The 15,726-nt window shown below is 37.8% G+C and overlaps 1 protein-coding gene across 1 annotated transcript in view; it reads right to left on the bottom strand.

Annotated features, from left to right (window-relative positions):
• Positions 1-15,726, bottom strand: part of LOC133994379 (polypeptide N-acetylgalactosaminyltransferase 10-like) — an 87,973-nt gene that overhangs the window by 48,599 nt on the left and 23,648 nt on the right. The window contains exons 2-3 of the mRNA XM_062433623.1: positions 6,959-7,061; positions 5,377-5,515 (exon numbers count right to left, since the gene is read on the bottom strand). Coding sequence (XP_062289607.1) covers positions 5,377-5,515; positions 6,959-7,061 — 242 coding nt within the window. The remainder of the gene's footprint in view (positions 1-5,376; positions 5,516-6,958; positions 7,062-15,726) is intronic.

Raw genomic sequence — 15,726 nt, 5'->3', positions numbered from 1 at the left:
TATTGTATTACATTATCCATTAGATTATGTTGATAATCTTAAATAACTGTATATATACTGTTACAGATATGCATTGTGTACATTCAAGCATCAAAGCAAATTCTATATCATAATTATAGATTCTATCTATTTATTTTTTATATTTGTCTAAGTCTTGTATTTAGTTTAGCCTTCAGTTTCAGTTTACAATACAAGTTATTGGACTCCCTGCTGGCCATTACTGCCTGCCACACCCCTGCTGGTGCCTTGGTGTGCTTCTCCAGTGAGGCCTCCGCTTTAGGGAAGCCATTCCAACAACCTCTGTGGGGCCTAATTAGGTCATCACCAGTCACTGATGCGTCACTCCTTTCATTTTTTTTTCCTCCATTTGTGTTTTTGTGTGTTTAGTTATTCTATCCACTTCAGCCTGTCACTATTTGTGTTTCTTTTACCTACCTCATTGTTTTTGTATTTTGATTTATAAAGTGGTCGTTATAACACTTTATTTTCTCTTTGGGATTAATTACTCTCTCCTTCTCTCTATCTATCTCTCTATCTAACTAATTAACTAACTAAAAGCACATCTTCTGGAACCATTAGCTGTGCCGTTTTCTTCATGGCAATGTTCCCTGGCAGCCCAATCTAAACAATGTGTTGCTCTTTTAATAAGATGTAATGACGCATACCACCTGCTGGTTTGCTCTTCCATCTATTTCTCTTCTCTCTGCGAAGTCAGGGTGGAATCTGTAGAGACAGTAATTATCCCCGAGTCCCTCAGGCTTGTCTATCTGTGTGACACTTTCTCCCTCTTCCTCTACCTCTCTCTCTCTTTGTCTCTCTATCACGACATTCATTCAGTAAGTGAGACTGAAATGAATGAATGAATGCTGTTGGGAGGCCTGGGTCTGCTGGGGATTGATGTGGCACCTGTCTGTCACACACCTGTCACTCTGCTGTCACTTTGACCAATCAAACAGACACACCAGTTTCCCTCCACCATCCAGTGCAACCAACCACACCTCTGTCTTCCCTTTGTGACTCATCAACCCAAGAGTCTGCTTATCAAGAATTATCGTTGAGGAGCAATAGCTGTATAAGACACACATGGTACACCAAATCTGTTATGTTTGTTTATGTTCAATTGTGTTCATTGACCTGCCCATTTCAGCTCCTTAAGAGCCACTGTTGGAAAAGTAGCTAGTAGTATCAGAGACAAAACACTGCCAATAAGTGGTGCAAATGTAAAACCAAAATAAACCAAAATCAAACATAAATTGATCCATATTTCTTTGCAAACTTCTATATCCAATAGCTCCACATCTAAAATCACCCTACCATTACAACTCAGGCAAAAGTTAACCTTTATTACCGGATATTTCTACCGTTGTGCTCCTTTGGACTATTCGAGAAAAGGGGTGATAAAATGAACAAAACATTTTGATTGAACTTCAGAATCTTCTAGAGAAAATGCTGCTGGCCAAGAGGCATGGAGATCATAAAGTCTTACATTTCATTCCACTTCGGCTTCACTGCTGCATTGCGTACCACCTCAGAGTTCACCATGTTTGACTGTGTTCCCTTGACATCTATCAGAGGGTACAAAGAATTTTCTGCCAAGTATTAATTTGACGTTTGTTGCAATACTGATGGATGCTAGTTACATGAATGTAGGATGGAAAAATGTGTTTGATGGAAAATGCTTTATAAGGTCAAAGGATGCAGGTGTTTTATAAATATGAAAGGTAATAATTGAAAGAATACATTTTGTGTATGTTGTGATGTGCTGAGGAGACCTTGAGAGAGAAAACGTTTAAAACAGCTTCCCACCTGAAAGTGACGGTGGGGTTAGGCAAAAAGGCTCCTGTCAGATAGCGGGAAAGCGCTGAAGGCTGATTTGTGACGAATCAGGTCAGCAGGTCCGAAGCTGTTCAGCAGACGGTATTTATAGTGTTGCTGGCATGTTTATTTTCAGTGTTTAGTTCTTTAATGAGTCAGAGGAGAGCTGGAAGAAACCCAGCAGTCTGTGCTGCAGCCACAGATCCATATGGCTCATCACATCTCTACAGCGTCTGTTCTTTAAAACCTTATTCTGCTAGAAAAGATGGTATAAAGTTGAACAATAGTGCCTTATTGTGGTAGATATATCAGTACAGTGGACAGCCTGTTAGGGTCAGCTCTACACTGTCAGACTTAGAATAGTCCCCCTTGAGCTGCAACAATTATTGGATTAATCAATCGAATTTCTGACAGGAAATTTTACTGGCAGCTATTATTGATAACAGAATATTTATTTTTTTAGTAATTTTTAAACCAAAAATACCAAACATTCCCTACTTCCAGTTACTGAGATATAAGGATATCATGCTTTTCTTTGTCAAACATGAATATATGTTGATTTTTGATTGTTGGATACACAGAACAAGACATGAAGATGGTTTCATTTGTGGGAATTAAAACAAGGACGTTTCACTATTGCCAGATATTTCTTACACATGAAACAATGAATGGAGAACATAATCTGCTGATCAATAATGAAATGTATCATTAGTTGGAGCCCTTAAATGTCTGCTTATACACGTTGCATTGGCAACAGGTTCAGTAACATAGTCCATCCACGTCTTCCCGCTTCTCCTGTGAGATTTTAATATTAGAATAACCAATAAAATGATAAGCATTAATCTAAAAGTAACGCTATAGTTTACAGGACATTAGTCATTAGTTTTAGAAGTATCCTGTCATGTCCAACTTAAATGCTAGACAAGTGAAAACTGTTACCTGTTACCAGACTCACTGTGATTGTGGTATTTCACTCTGAAACAAAGTGTAGGACTGATAGAGTATCATTATAGCAAGATATCTCAACTATTGGTAGCCATATCTGTAAGAAATTTACTAAAAATAACCTATTCCCAAAGGCTGAATTCAAATATCTCTTGGTTATACCTGTCATCCTCTGCTCGATGCCTCATTTAAATTAAACCTTCCACCACATACAAGAAACATTCAAACCTAATGTGAGGTTTGCCATCACATTGACTGAGCACATTCATGCTATGAACAGGATGAACCCTTTTTACTTTGGACATGAGCTCCCCGCTGGCATCATCTTCAGATCGACAATGTTAACACTGCACACAATATATCTCATAGTATAACAGACAGATTGCCAGGAAATGTGCTCCCATGTTACACTCATGATCCCCAGATAATGAAATCTCTGGATTTTATTGACATCATGGCATTTCCTTTATCACCACATATTTGCAAAGTCATTAATATGTCACTGATCCTATCCAACAGTTTTATATTGTGGAATACAATAAGGGTCATTAGCAGGGTGTTATATTTCATCTTGTTTGGGAGACTTTGTTTTTTCCCTTACTGTGACCAATGCTGTAAAACATTTGAACATCCTCTATCCTCTTCCCTGTTCTTCCTGAGGAAACCCAACCATTCAAAACAAACCCCAGCCCCACTGCAGTCAGACTAAAAGCTGCTTCAGTGCAACAACGCCACACATCTATCATTAGTTCTTCACACCTTGCCCACAGAAGGGGACATCAGTGACACTGATAATTGCTGTCAAGAACACGGTTTATAAGTACATAGGTGCTGTGCGGTGTGTAATCGGCTTCTGTCTGTGTAAAGCTACATCTCTCCAGTGAATAGACTGGGCAGGTTGATAATTGGAACAATTGTTCCAAACAGTGCTTGTGGTAATGAGTTGGGACAGATCCAGCATGGAAAAATAAAGGTGTAAACAAAGTAGGGGTAGGGTTTGGTGTCAGGGTAAATTGTCCTATTGGTCACTGTCACCCCTTTCACTGGTGAGGGTGTGTGTATGTGTGTGTGGGGGGTGACTGATAGTGTAAATGTGCTTTACAAGCATAGCAAATTATGTGGCTCACATAAGTCATATCTGTTGCTTTGAACGCTAAGAAGACATAGATAATAAAAGCAGAGTTGTTTTAAAGTGTTTTAAAAGTCTAAATCAAGAATAAAGACTGCCAGAGCAAGTCCGTCAGGCGTTTAAACATTGACCATTAAAATGGCAGAATTTGAACATTTTGATTCAGCAGTTGTTTTTTTACAGAGCTTGAGACCAAACCCTGCCTATGAACAGGTCTACCAATTAAACACTGACACTGTGTTTAAATATATGTTTCTTTGTCTCCTTCTCTGTTAGTCCTGCACCCAAGCTTGTCCCACTCTCCTCTTATGGTCAACCTTATTTTTGGGAGGAATAACAACCATCTGCCACAAAGAGCAAAGAGTCTGCAGATTTTCAATCCAACGAAAGACTGTACCAGGTGATTCATTTTTCCTCTGCGGTTGATGGAGTGCCAATCTGTGAAATAGCCGGCTGCAGTCTTTGGCTGGAATGAAAACCTGCAGTCTTTGGGCCCTCTGTGGCCCATTCTTGCCCCTATTCATTCAGGCTGCTCATACAGACACAGACATTTTCTTTTTTTGTAGAAAAATGGCAGTTTTGCCTGAGGTTACTAGGCACTTTACTGGGGAAATTTGAAAGGAGAGTTTTTTCATCTGGTCACTATTGCACAGTACATAAAAATGACTGATGTGGCAGATTGAAATGAAAATCACCAAACATGGTCCAGTTGGAATTGCACTGAGAAAACCTCCACTGTCCATCTTTGAGTCCTAAAATATAGTTGACTAAAATCATATTAAATTCAGTTTACACCAGTTTTAAGAATTCCCTAAATCCCAGTGCAGCAATTCTGTCTTTTCTGAAACAAACCAAACTGCTCTATAGGGTCACGGTTGAATATAAGTCTGCAACTAACAATGATTTTTATTAACTGATTGATTAACCCAGAAAAAAAATTGAAGGTTATTAAACCTTCAATTTTTTTCTGGGTCAATCAATTAGTTATTTGGTTTACAAAATGTCAAGAAGTGGTCAACAATGTCAATCACTGTTTCCCAAAGCACAAGATGTAACTTGAAATGTCTTGTTTTGTCTATAACCCAAAAAATATTGAGTTTATTATAACAGAAGAATAAAGAAAACTGAAAATATTTACACATAAGAAGCTGGAACCAGAGAACTTTAGAAAATGATACAATTTCTCTCTTTAAAGTTCTTTTGAATGCAACTGAAAATGATATTTCCAGTTTAACTTCAAATGAACATATAGTCCAGTGTAGTTATAGCAACATGTATTTGAAGTTATGACTCTGAAGATAGTATGTACTCCCAGCAAACCCTTAATAAAGCTGAGTTAAACTTACTTTATTAATCCTATTTACAACTCTTGAATTCTGTTTAAATTATGTCCTGTTCCAGGTTTGTTATCTTAAACTCACCACACCTAAAAAAAATAATCTTACTACTTCTCCTCACCTGAACAAACACACACACACAGAACTCACTTTTGATGGCGGATGTCAGGGAGGGAGCGGTTGAGGGAGATCCTGTCACTGACATAAATATTGAAGCCGTTCTCCCTGTAGGCCTGGTCGACCCGGTCAGCGTCTGTCAGGGGGAATGGCTTCCCCTGTTCACCGTTACCTGTATCACACACACACACACACACACACACACACACACACACACACACGCGCGCGCACACAGACGTCACTATCAAGACATCAACAGTATTTCTAACCTATCAACTTCGCCAAACTGTATCTACAGACACAGGTATTCTACTGCAACGATCAGAAGTCTAAATCCTTCTTTAAAACATTTGCTTATTTTAATTGCTTGGAGGCAGAAAGGTTCCCACTCTGATTTGGATAAGATAATGAATAAAATCAAAATTAATCAATTATTTCTAGAAGTATATTAAAAGCCTCAAGGTTGTCCACAGACAGACAGCTGGTGCAGAGGTTTTTACACAGAGACTGAACACAAATCACAGACTGAAACAACACAGAACTAAAAATCAATGCTAATGAACTGTTTCACTGCTCTGTTTGTCAGGGGGCAAACAGGTTTCAAGACCTTCAATGTCAATGGAAATAGAAACAGGGCCAATTCTATCATTAAATAAAAGAAGAAATATGAATTCTAACAGCATTTAAGACTAGTTAGAATTTATGAGTTCTATATATAAAAACATAATAATAAACATTAGGGCAGAAATTAGAAACTTTTTTGCCTATGAGGAAGTACTTATTGCAACTTAAAATCCATGCTTCAAGTTACCTAGCTGAATACCTAGCTGAAAAATAGGATAGTATAAGTATTATACCAGGAAAAAAATAACTGACAAAAGCACCCAAAACAATGTCCACAAGTGATGCATAAATAAATAAACAGTAATAAAAAAAATTCAATTACAACGCCACTCTGTGTAAATCAAAGCTTGGGCATTCAGAGCAAGGACCCTGATGATGAAAAATTGTGAAATAAATATGAACTCTAAAAGGCTGAATTGCTACAGACAGTTTTATATTTTCGCAGCTTGATATTGTGCAGATTCATTAAAGAAGAATGAGTGAACTGTGATTACCTGGAGAGCAAAAACAACTCTCACCATCAATCATTTATAGACAAACGCGTTTCATTAGGTAGAAATGATACATTTTCCCTTCTAAAAGAGAAACAATTGTGGAAAATAACTTTTTAGATTTTAATGAATAATTGCAGGGACAAACGCATTTAACCTCGTTTTCGATGCTTACAAAAACTGTTTAGATTTCTCTGAGCAAAAGATAAAACTGAGTTGGTGATTATCGCTGCAAATAAGTAGAATTTATGACTTCAGAAGTGCGTTACAGCAAAGATTTCCACCGCAGCTGCAGAGCTGGAGAGCAATACAACCCAGAAAAAGAATAAACAGTAAGTGAGAGAAGAGCCTTTACTCTGTTAAATATTCAGATGCAGAGTTAAATGTAGGAATCTTTCTATATGTGAGTTTTGTATAACTTTGAACATTTTTTTCATGTTCTTGTCTATTATTTGGCATAATATTTTAAAAGGGAGGAGTACGAGGAGCTTTGGACCAACCGGATCGAGAGGCGTCTCTTTTGATTGCGTCGTTGTCGTGCCAGTCTTTCCTCCGCACGCCGTCTCGTCCCACCTGGGTGTCCTTCCCCATGCGGTTCACCCCCTGTAGATACACACAAGCACATACAAAGAAGGTCTTGAATGCTGTCACACACCCCTGCTTTTTTACAGCACTGGAGATCAGTTTTAAGGACCATACCGGTCGTTTTTCTGCAAGGTTGCCAATACACTAAAACTCGCATATTTATTGCATTTCTGCAAGTCCTTATCCAAAAGCATCATAAGTTTTTAGATTGATTTCCATGGAGCTATTGGGTTTTAAGTAATATAAGTGCACTATAAAATTACACTTGAAGAGACTTGAAACTTGCTGAAGATTCAGCAGACAATCCATCACAGTGACCATTACTTTGTGGTACAAGATAAGTTGTGACTTCATGGGAAAGTGCTTTTAAGGAGATTTGAGAGTCAGTTACAAGAAAATCCAAACATATAGCAGACATGATCAGTGTGATCATACAAATGTGGTCATAAGTTGGAGTGAGAAGGTTTGTGTTAGCGTTTAGTAGCTTATTTAAAAATGTCAAGTGCCACAGTGTCAGTGAATGCACTACGTGGCAGAGTTTATTTTTAAACAGTTCCTGTTTGCTTCTGCATTACCCCATGACAATAACACAACTGATCAAATGTCACTGACTGGAAATTGTGATTACTGATGGCAAACATTCAAGTCACTGCAAGTAGATAGTTTATAACTGAATCTAAAAATATCTTCTTCTTTTTTTCCCATTGAAGAAAAAAAACAAAAAGTACAAAGAGTTCTGTGACATTTTTTGCAGAACAATCTCAAGTGCTGGATGTGTTTGCGTTCCCCATCAGCCCACAACCTAGGACACACTAAGGAATGCTAACATCAAATATGCATAATTTCTTTGTTAATGAGCTAAATCATGCACAAGCAGCAAATAAATAAAAAGCAATAAAAAATTGTTTAAGTATCAGTGTCAGATGAGCAGCAGACTCTCACTATCCAACAGCTTTCTGCTGAGAGTTTATCCACAGAAAGTGTACTCTTCTATTTCATGCTTGACGACCCTGTGAGGTGAATATCAATGCTGTGACGCACAAGTCAGCGGAGGCCTTATACACACACACACAACCACACACATACAGACAGTCACACTGCAGCTCAGCATACAAAAGGCAGAAGCTGTTTTTTCTAACACTTAGTCATTCAACACACTCTGTGACTTTCAGTTACTCAGCATCGTGAATTACAGGATCACAGCACAATGGAGAAATAATTAGCTCGATGGGAGGAGGCAATTAGTGAAACACTTTAAATACAAATGGCACCACTGACTGCATGAAATACCATGAATTATTAATCAGACTGCTGGTTAAGAGGAATATGACACTGACTAACAAACTAATTCACAGTATATACACAGAGATTTTTTTTAGGACTACTGTTGCATGTGTGAGTGTCTGCCGTGTTCTTGTACTTCACGCTTTGTGAGGACCATGTTGCAGAACAATACAATGACATTGTAACAAAAGACATTTTGTTTGGTTCTTACTTTTTCAAAGTATTAATTTAAGAGTTAAGACCTGGTTTTTGGGTTAAGGATTAAATTTGAGTTTAGATTAAAGTGCAAGGTGCAGTAATACATGATTAAAGCCAATTCCACTGAATGGAAGGATCATTAACACAGTTACTGTAGGGAATACACTTAAGGTGCAATACAGTATGATAAATCTGTTGTTAACACTTTGTGCTGTATAAATACAGCTTAACACATGTCTTTTCAATGTTAGGGCTAAGACTTACCCTTAAAACTGCTGCATACATTATACGTGTATAAACACACTGACTGTAGATTGCAGATCTGATTTTGTTTTGAATATACTTAACTATACGAATAAGCACTCATCATGTTAGATTCTGCTTTGCTATGAATAAAGATATTGAGATTGGAGGCAAACTGTGAGTCAGGTAGAAGAGCAGGTTGATCATTATATAGTTGACACAACTAGCTAGCCTTAAAGTAAACTCAAAAAGACACTCCAGCTAGTTGCCTTAGAGTTTTTAAAAAAAGTTCGTTTTTACAGTGTTTGCTTTCTTGCCGAGATAATTAAAAGATGCTAAATTTGAAGCTACCACCAGCAGCAAGCTAACTTAGCTTAGCACAAGAACTAGAAACTGTGGGAAACAGCTGGCATGGCCCTGTCCAAAGGTAACAAAATCCAAATATCAGCACCTCTACAGCTCACTAATTATCGTTTGTTATTATGATTGTTTGCTCTGAGCAGTTGCCAGGCAACCAGCAAAGACTCCAGGAAGTTAATGAGCATGGCCAAGGAATAGGCCTCAGACTCCCTCAATGAAAGTTTTTATATTCACTTCTCTATTATCTGTTTATGCATATCAAACTATTTAGGTCAACCTGACACAAATATCAGAGGGTGTGTGAACATGTCAGTGTGTGTGTTTGTGTGTAACCTGTTATTCATACCCTGACTAGCCTCCGCTTTGACACATAGATGCTGTGTACGTACCTAATATATATTAATAAAATTCTTTCAGCTCTCTGTCCTCCTTCCCTCGTTTTCATCTTCTTCCTCCCTCACCCCATTTACCATTCTTCTTCTCCTATCTGTCAAAGGCAGACGCCCTCAGTGTGTCACACAGTGACCTGACATGCAGCAAGAGTCCATCTGTGCAAATTTATACTAAAAAAGAAGCGAGATTGTGCCGCCCCATTTCCTCCTGATTAAAATTTCAGTGCACGTCGCCATGATATTCCTCTGGGGGTTTTCTTGCTGCTCAACAAGACCTTGAAAAACAAGACAAGGAGAGAGGAAAACTTTTCAGCTAATGTGTGCACATGTTTAGTTCTGTGGGAGCAGAACGTGGGCGTGCACAAGAAACACAAGAAAGTAATTGAGACAGACAGTAAAAGAAGATGTGTGCGAAAAAATCTTGAGGAACAGATGGGGGATATGATCACGTGCGCAATGAAAGTGGGGTAAGAGAAGCAAAAGACTTCTGCAATGGAAACACTTAAATTCACAACACACATTTCCTTGACAGCCACTTGACCATCCTTTTTGGAAGCTCTCCGACTTCATCTTCTGGGACTTTGAATTTAAGTTGTTAAGATATTTCATGTCTGGATCAAAGTTGTGAACGAACCAAAGGACACAGTAATTCCTTAAGTCATGCCGCTAACATGGCTAAAACCAGTACAACCAATGCTCATCTTATTCTTGGAAAACTACTAAACAGTCTCAAAAATCAATAACTGGACCCTGTGAATTAAAGCAGCTCATTCCAGACAGTAAAGGGGATTTATTTCCAGTCATATATAATGTTAAATGTTGGGTGTTTATATTAAAACATGGCCAAAGTGTCAAATAATGTGGTAAACATATGCAAGCTCTTAGCACTGCTCTGAACTCTCCATTTCGAATTGGGTTTTTTTCTATTTGTGCTCTGTGCTGGTTGTCTGCAGCTTCTCATCGAACATCATCATCACAGTGGCTGTTTCTGCTTGTACTACTCCTCCATGCATTATTTTATAACTGATCTGCTGTTGAAAAAGCTGCAAAGATGCAAATACAATGTATCTTAATGCAATTGTTCATAGGATTTAAAGAAAATATTCAAAAATGTCAGGCTACATACAGTAATCATAATGTCCCAGCTTGAATCTCTTGCTATACATTACACCCTGCACATTTACTTTTGATTGAGTATGTTTGCACCACACTGAGCGTAAAGATGGACAGAGGGGAAGTGGTTTAAACCATTTCTACTTATGTTTACTTTTTTTCCCCCACAAAAAAAAAAAAAATCAATTCACTGTCTCTGAGAAGGCAATCTTCTATTTATTGATTCAATAATTTACTTTTTTTTTTCTTTTTAGTTTAGTACACACAATGTGATCTGTAAAACATGTTCAATGTGAAAGCTCAGCAGGATGCCCGTAAATTACTTCAGTGGTAATGCAATGTAGCAAATGCAATGCAAGAAGCATTAACACGGTGACCCCAGCTCCAGTATGCACATTCACAACCAGGCGTGAGCATGAGCCAGCTCAGACGAGGCATCAAAGCTGAGCTGAAAATAAGGCAGCACCAAAACACGCTCATCTATTTCTCTGCTGTACTACCGGGCAGAGTATTGCCTTCCTCTGCTCTTCTAATCACCATCATCAGAAAGCTGAGGCTCCATGCTGCCACAAACTCATTCTACTCTAGGCACTTTTCCGCTCTATTAATATTCAAGGCACAGCACAAACACTCTGATAGGACTTTGGAGGGACAACACCACAATCCGAAAAAGGCTGGGTTTTCTCCATCCACTGACAGGCCCCAAAATGTCTTGTATGTGACACGTGACAAAACAGAGATGCATCTTAAAAGCCCAACCCGTATTCTGAAAAAAGCCTTTGCAGTAGTGAAGGTTAGTACACTAAACCTACACATCCTCCCACATTGCTTCAAGCTCCCACTCTTTTAGCCTCACACAGATCATAACTGATGGTGCATCCAGGCAGTCTTCCTCAACTTGCAAAATCTAAAATATCAAGGTTTACTGCCCAGGAAGTTAGCAGTGAATAGCAGTGAATATCGTGGGTCAAGTCTGCCTAAATTCACAAACAACAAGATGATATGTTACATGAAAATAAAAGACTAGGTGGAGACAAGTCCATTATTTTCTCTGTCATGGTACTTAGGAGTATTTTTTACTAATATTAACTGATTATTTTTTTCACTTGTGGACAGCATAAACAAGTTCTGAACACATTACTCATATACATGAACCTTTTAAGCGGATATGCTGGACTGGTTAGCAAACAGTTGCTTATTCCCACATCCAGCAATTACAAAACAACATTATCATTCATTTGGAGTTGTGTTTCTGTCCACTTGGTGAATGTAAGTCCAATATTCACTCTCTTTCAGCTCTGTTTTTGCTTTCTACCAACTCCTGAGGGAAATATCTGGCTCTTTAGCTGCTAAGCGCTCCACTGTGTTCACCAGCTAATCGCTAACAGTGTCTGTTTGATGTTTGGTGCTGAGCAGGTTTACAGTGGGTTTTTAGAGCTTCTCCTCTAAAAAACAGCTGCTTGCCGCTGCCGAAAACAATGCTATGAAGGCCCTGAGAATGAACCAAAACAGTGAAGTAAAAAACACTGAGCTGAAACTCACTATTTAACAGCTGTTAAGCCGAGGGGAGCTGCAGAGTCGTTGATAAGTCTCTCTAAGATAAGCAACACCTCTGGCATTACACAGTAATTTTATACATTAACATGAAATATTGTAGATGCTTTCAGTTTGTTCCTAATTCCATGATTCATAAGTGAGTGTTAACTGTTTGCAAGTAACAACTTTCACAAGTAATAGCAATTTAAAATACCATATGAAACAAATTAACTACTGGATTTATGTGACTATGAGAGAAGGTGTCCCAGTACAATTTCAATAGATGGGACAGCATCGTTGAGTCACTTGACAATTTCAGGTTGATATTTGTTTAACACCTTATTTAGGACAATGTGGAAGGCACTGAAATCGCAGTCAGTCAGTGGTCCATCAGTTTTCCTCCTGGTGACCTCGATGGAGGGATTTGCAGATTACGACGAGCCTCTCTGAAACGCTGGCAGTTTAACCTCATTTCCATGCTGCTGTGGTCCTCTGTTAATCTGCCCAACAGCAGATTATGTTTGCTATTCAGTCAGATAGGGTAGGATTGGTGCTGCTGCTGTGGGTTTAGGCTCTCAGCAGCTGTTGTGGGACATTATGCAGAAATACAGCACCAACATGCTGGAGACACGAACCAAGGCGCTTTCTCCATCAGGCACACGGTTCTTTCATTAATTCTTAAAGTTAAAGGTTGTGCAAACCACATGTTCACTTTGACAATTTGAAACATCAAATTAAAATTTAAAATAATACAATCAGGAAAGATTATTTCAGAAAAACAAAGTGTTTTTTTACACAATTGAGAGTCTTCTAAATCTATCACCTGCTCTCAATCTTCATATTGAGTCAACTGTTAAAAGTGAAGAATTTGCTTCTTTTTTTTTTTTTGAGAGAAAAATAATTTATATTAGGGCTAGCATTGTAAATGCAGACATTCAAACTAACTGTCATCAAGATATAACACGATGTCTGTTCTCCACAGCTTTCATCACTTAGATGGTAAAATCCATGATTACTCTGAGCTAAACAATTAGAGACCCATTTCTAATCAACCTTTCCTGGGTAAACCTTCATGGGAAAATTGTTTTTAATCAACAAATTCATCTAACCAACAACATTTTAGATAAACTCAGAACTTGTGATCGAGCAAACTACAGCACAGAGACAGCCCTACTGAAAGTTGTAAATAACCTGTGAATTATTGTGGATGTAAACAACACGGCTGTCCTTCTTCTCTTAGACCTCAGTGCATCATTTGATATAATCGACCATGAAATAGTAATTGACAGACTTGGGAAATGTCTGGGTCTCTCTGACAGTGATTTAGCTCAGTTTCAGTCTTATTTAACTGGCAGACAGTTTTTGTCAGCCCGGGTGTTTATGTTTCAAGACTTGTGGTATTGAATATGGTATTCCTCGAGGAAGCACCAATTTTGTTTTCATTATTTAAGCTCCCACTTGGAAACCTAATTCACCATCACCACATCAGTAACTGATGATACACAATGATATATTTGTCTCACCAACTGACCCCAGTGCACTGCATGTTCTCATTGCCTGTCTCATTGACATTAATATATGGATGGGTAAAAACTAAATGAGGAACAAAAAAAGAAATTATATTAATAGGGCCCAAAGCAGCAAGAGAAAAAGTGCAATCAATGTTTGCTTGCATTGATTGCAAGCAAACATTGGGAATGATTTAAATTTTAGTTAACATTTTCACAAGGTTATCAAAACATTCTATTTTCATCTTAGAAATATTGTCAAAGTCAGACCTTTTAACTCAGGGAGATGCTGACATGATGATTCTTGTCTTTATTATCTGTTTAGACTATTGCATTTTCCTTGTTACTGGACTACCTAAAAGCTACAGCCAGAGTCTTAACTAAGTTACATTACTGGCTACCTGTATCTTTCAGAATTGACTTTTAACTTTGTATACTTGTTTATAAAGCTTCAAATGACCTCGCTCCTCCCTACATCAGATATTTTATTTCATTTTATGTTCCAGACAGATCACTGAGGTCCTCCACCTCTTCTCTTTTAAATGTTCCTTATGTGTCCCATAAAAGTACCGGTGAGCCCTCTATTTTTATGGACTGCGCTGCCTCTGGATATTAGAAAGTCTCTGTCAGTATTGTGAAAAGGAAATTAAAAAATATTGCTTTTAATTTAGAGTAATGTGATAGCCTTAGTTTTTAAATTTGAATACATATTTCTCAATATTATTTTCATGCCTGGTGTTTATTTCATTTTATTGACTTTTTTTTTCAACATTGTATTGCTTTATTATTATAATGTCAGTCTTGTCTTTATTTGTTGCTGTTTAGATTTTAGTTATTTAAATATTGCTATGTGAAGCAATTTAGACTGCATGTTGGTATGAAGGTACTATATAAATAAAGTTGAATTAAGTACAGTTGAGTTCAGTAGAGTAGAGTATTTGGCAGCTCATCTCCTCACTGTTGTTTATCTGCTATTCTTTCACTATGCATCCTCAGCTGTCTGTCATGTATGTCAAGGGTGTGATGCTGAGGTTTTTATTCATGGAAGCCTGGTAATTGAAGTTGTGATTTTTTTTAAATTAAAAAAATAATAATAATTATTTGACCTGTCTGGCTAGTAAGATGAACAAAATGCCGTGCTTGGCTTCGCTTCAGCTGCATTCAGACCATCTGTGCTGAGGCAGCAGTGCCATGCAGGTAGACATCAGGTGCTAGTACTAGCTGGCTCCCACAAAGTTTCCAGAGTGGTCTTTCATTTTTAGAGGAGCAGTGCCCAGGTAATATTGCTGTCACCCATGAATGATCACCTTAAAGGTGCCGGTGAAAGAAAGGGAGAAAAATAAGAGCTCTGGAGAGTAATACAAGGGATTTTTTTTCTCTTCCTCTCCTTTACAAATTCATTTTCTTGCCTGCTGCCTGACAGCTTCAGCATTTAGGCTTGAATGAAGCCCTGAGGTGTGGAATTGACAACTGCATCACACATTGTGGGTAGCTGATTTGTTTGTATCTATTCTATATCTGTCACCAAGTCATTTTGTGGAACAACAAAGCATGCATTTTTATTTTGTTAATTTGTCAGAAATGTATTGCCATGTAAATAAATGACAGAACATAAATGAGATAGGAAATATAATAAGGCCTACATTTAAAAATAAAAATAAAAATAAAAATGAATTAAGACCCTACCATTCATTTCTAATTAACACACTTTATTGTGATGATCAGCCTACACAAAATTACACTCTATTAATGTTGATCCTTGATTTTCCCGCCTCGGCTTGACGATAAAGTTGTAAAATTAGTTACCTTCCGGAGGCAATATCGCTCTCTTGCAATAAATTGTGTGCAAACTTTACACTAGCGTTACTTGTACATGTTGGGAAATGTGGTGAATGGAGGCAGAGATCAGCAGTAAGTGACAAAACAGTTTTTTGAAAGCGGACATTTGGGCACATTTTGGATGTAATGATATTTACTGGGAAGCACAAACTGAACAACATGCACATTGTGACACTTTGCAATTTTATTTCATGTTAAAATGTTGATATT

Source organism: Scomber scombrus, chromosome 14 (genome assembly GCF_963691925.1).
Source record: "Scomber scombrus chromosome 14, fScoSco1.1, whole genome shotgun sequence".
In the NCBI taxonomy this organism is placed as follows: Eukaryota; Metazoa; Chordata; class Actinopteri; order Scombriformes; family Scombridae; genus Scomber; species Scomber scombrus.
This window is presented reverse-complemented; position numbering and strand designations above follow the sequence as displayed.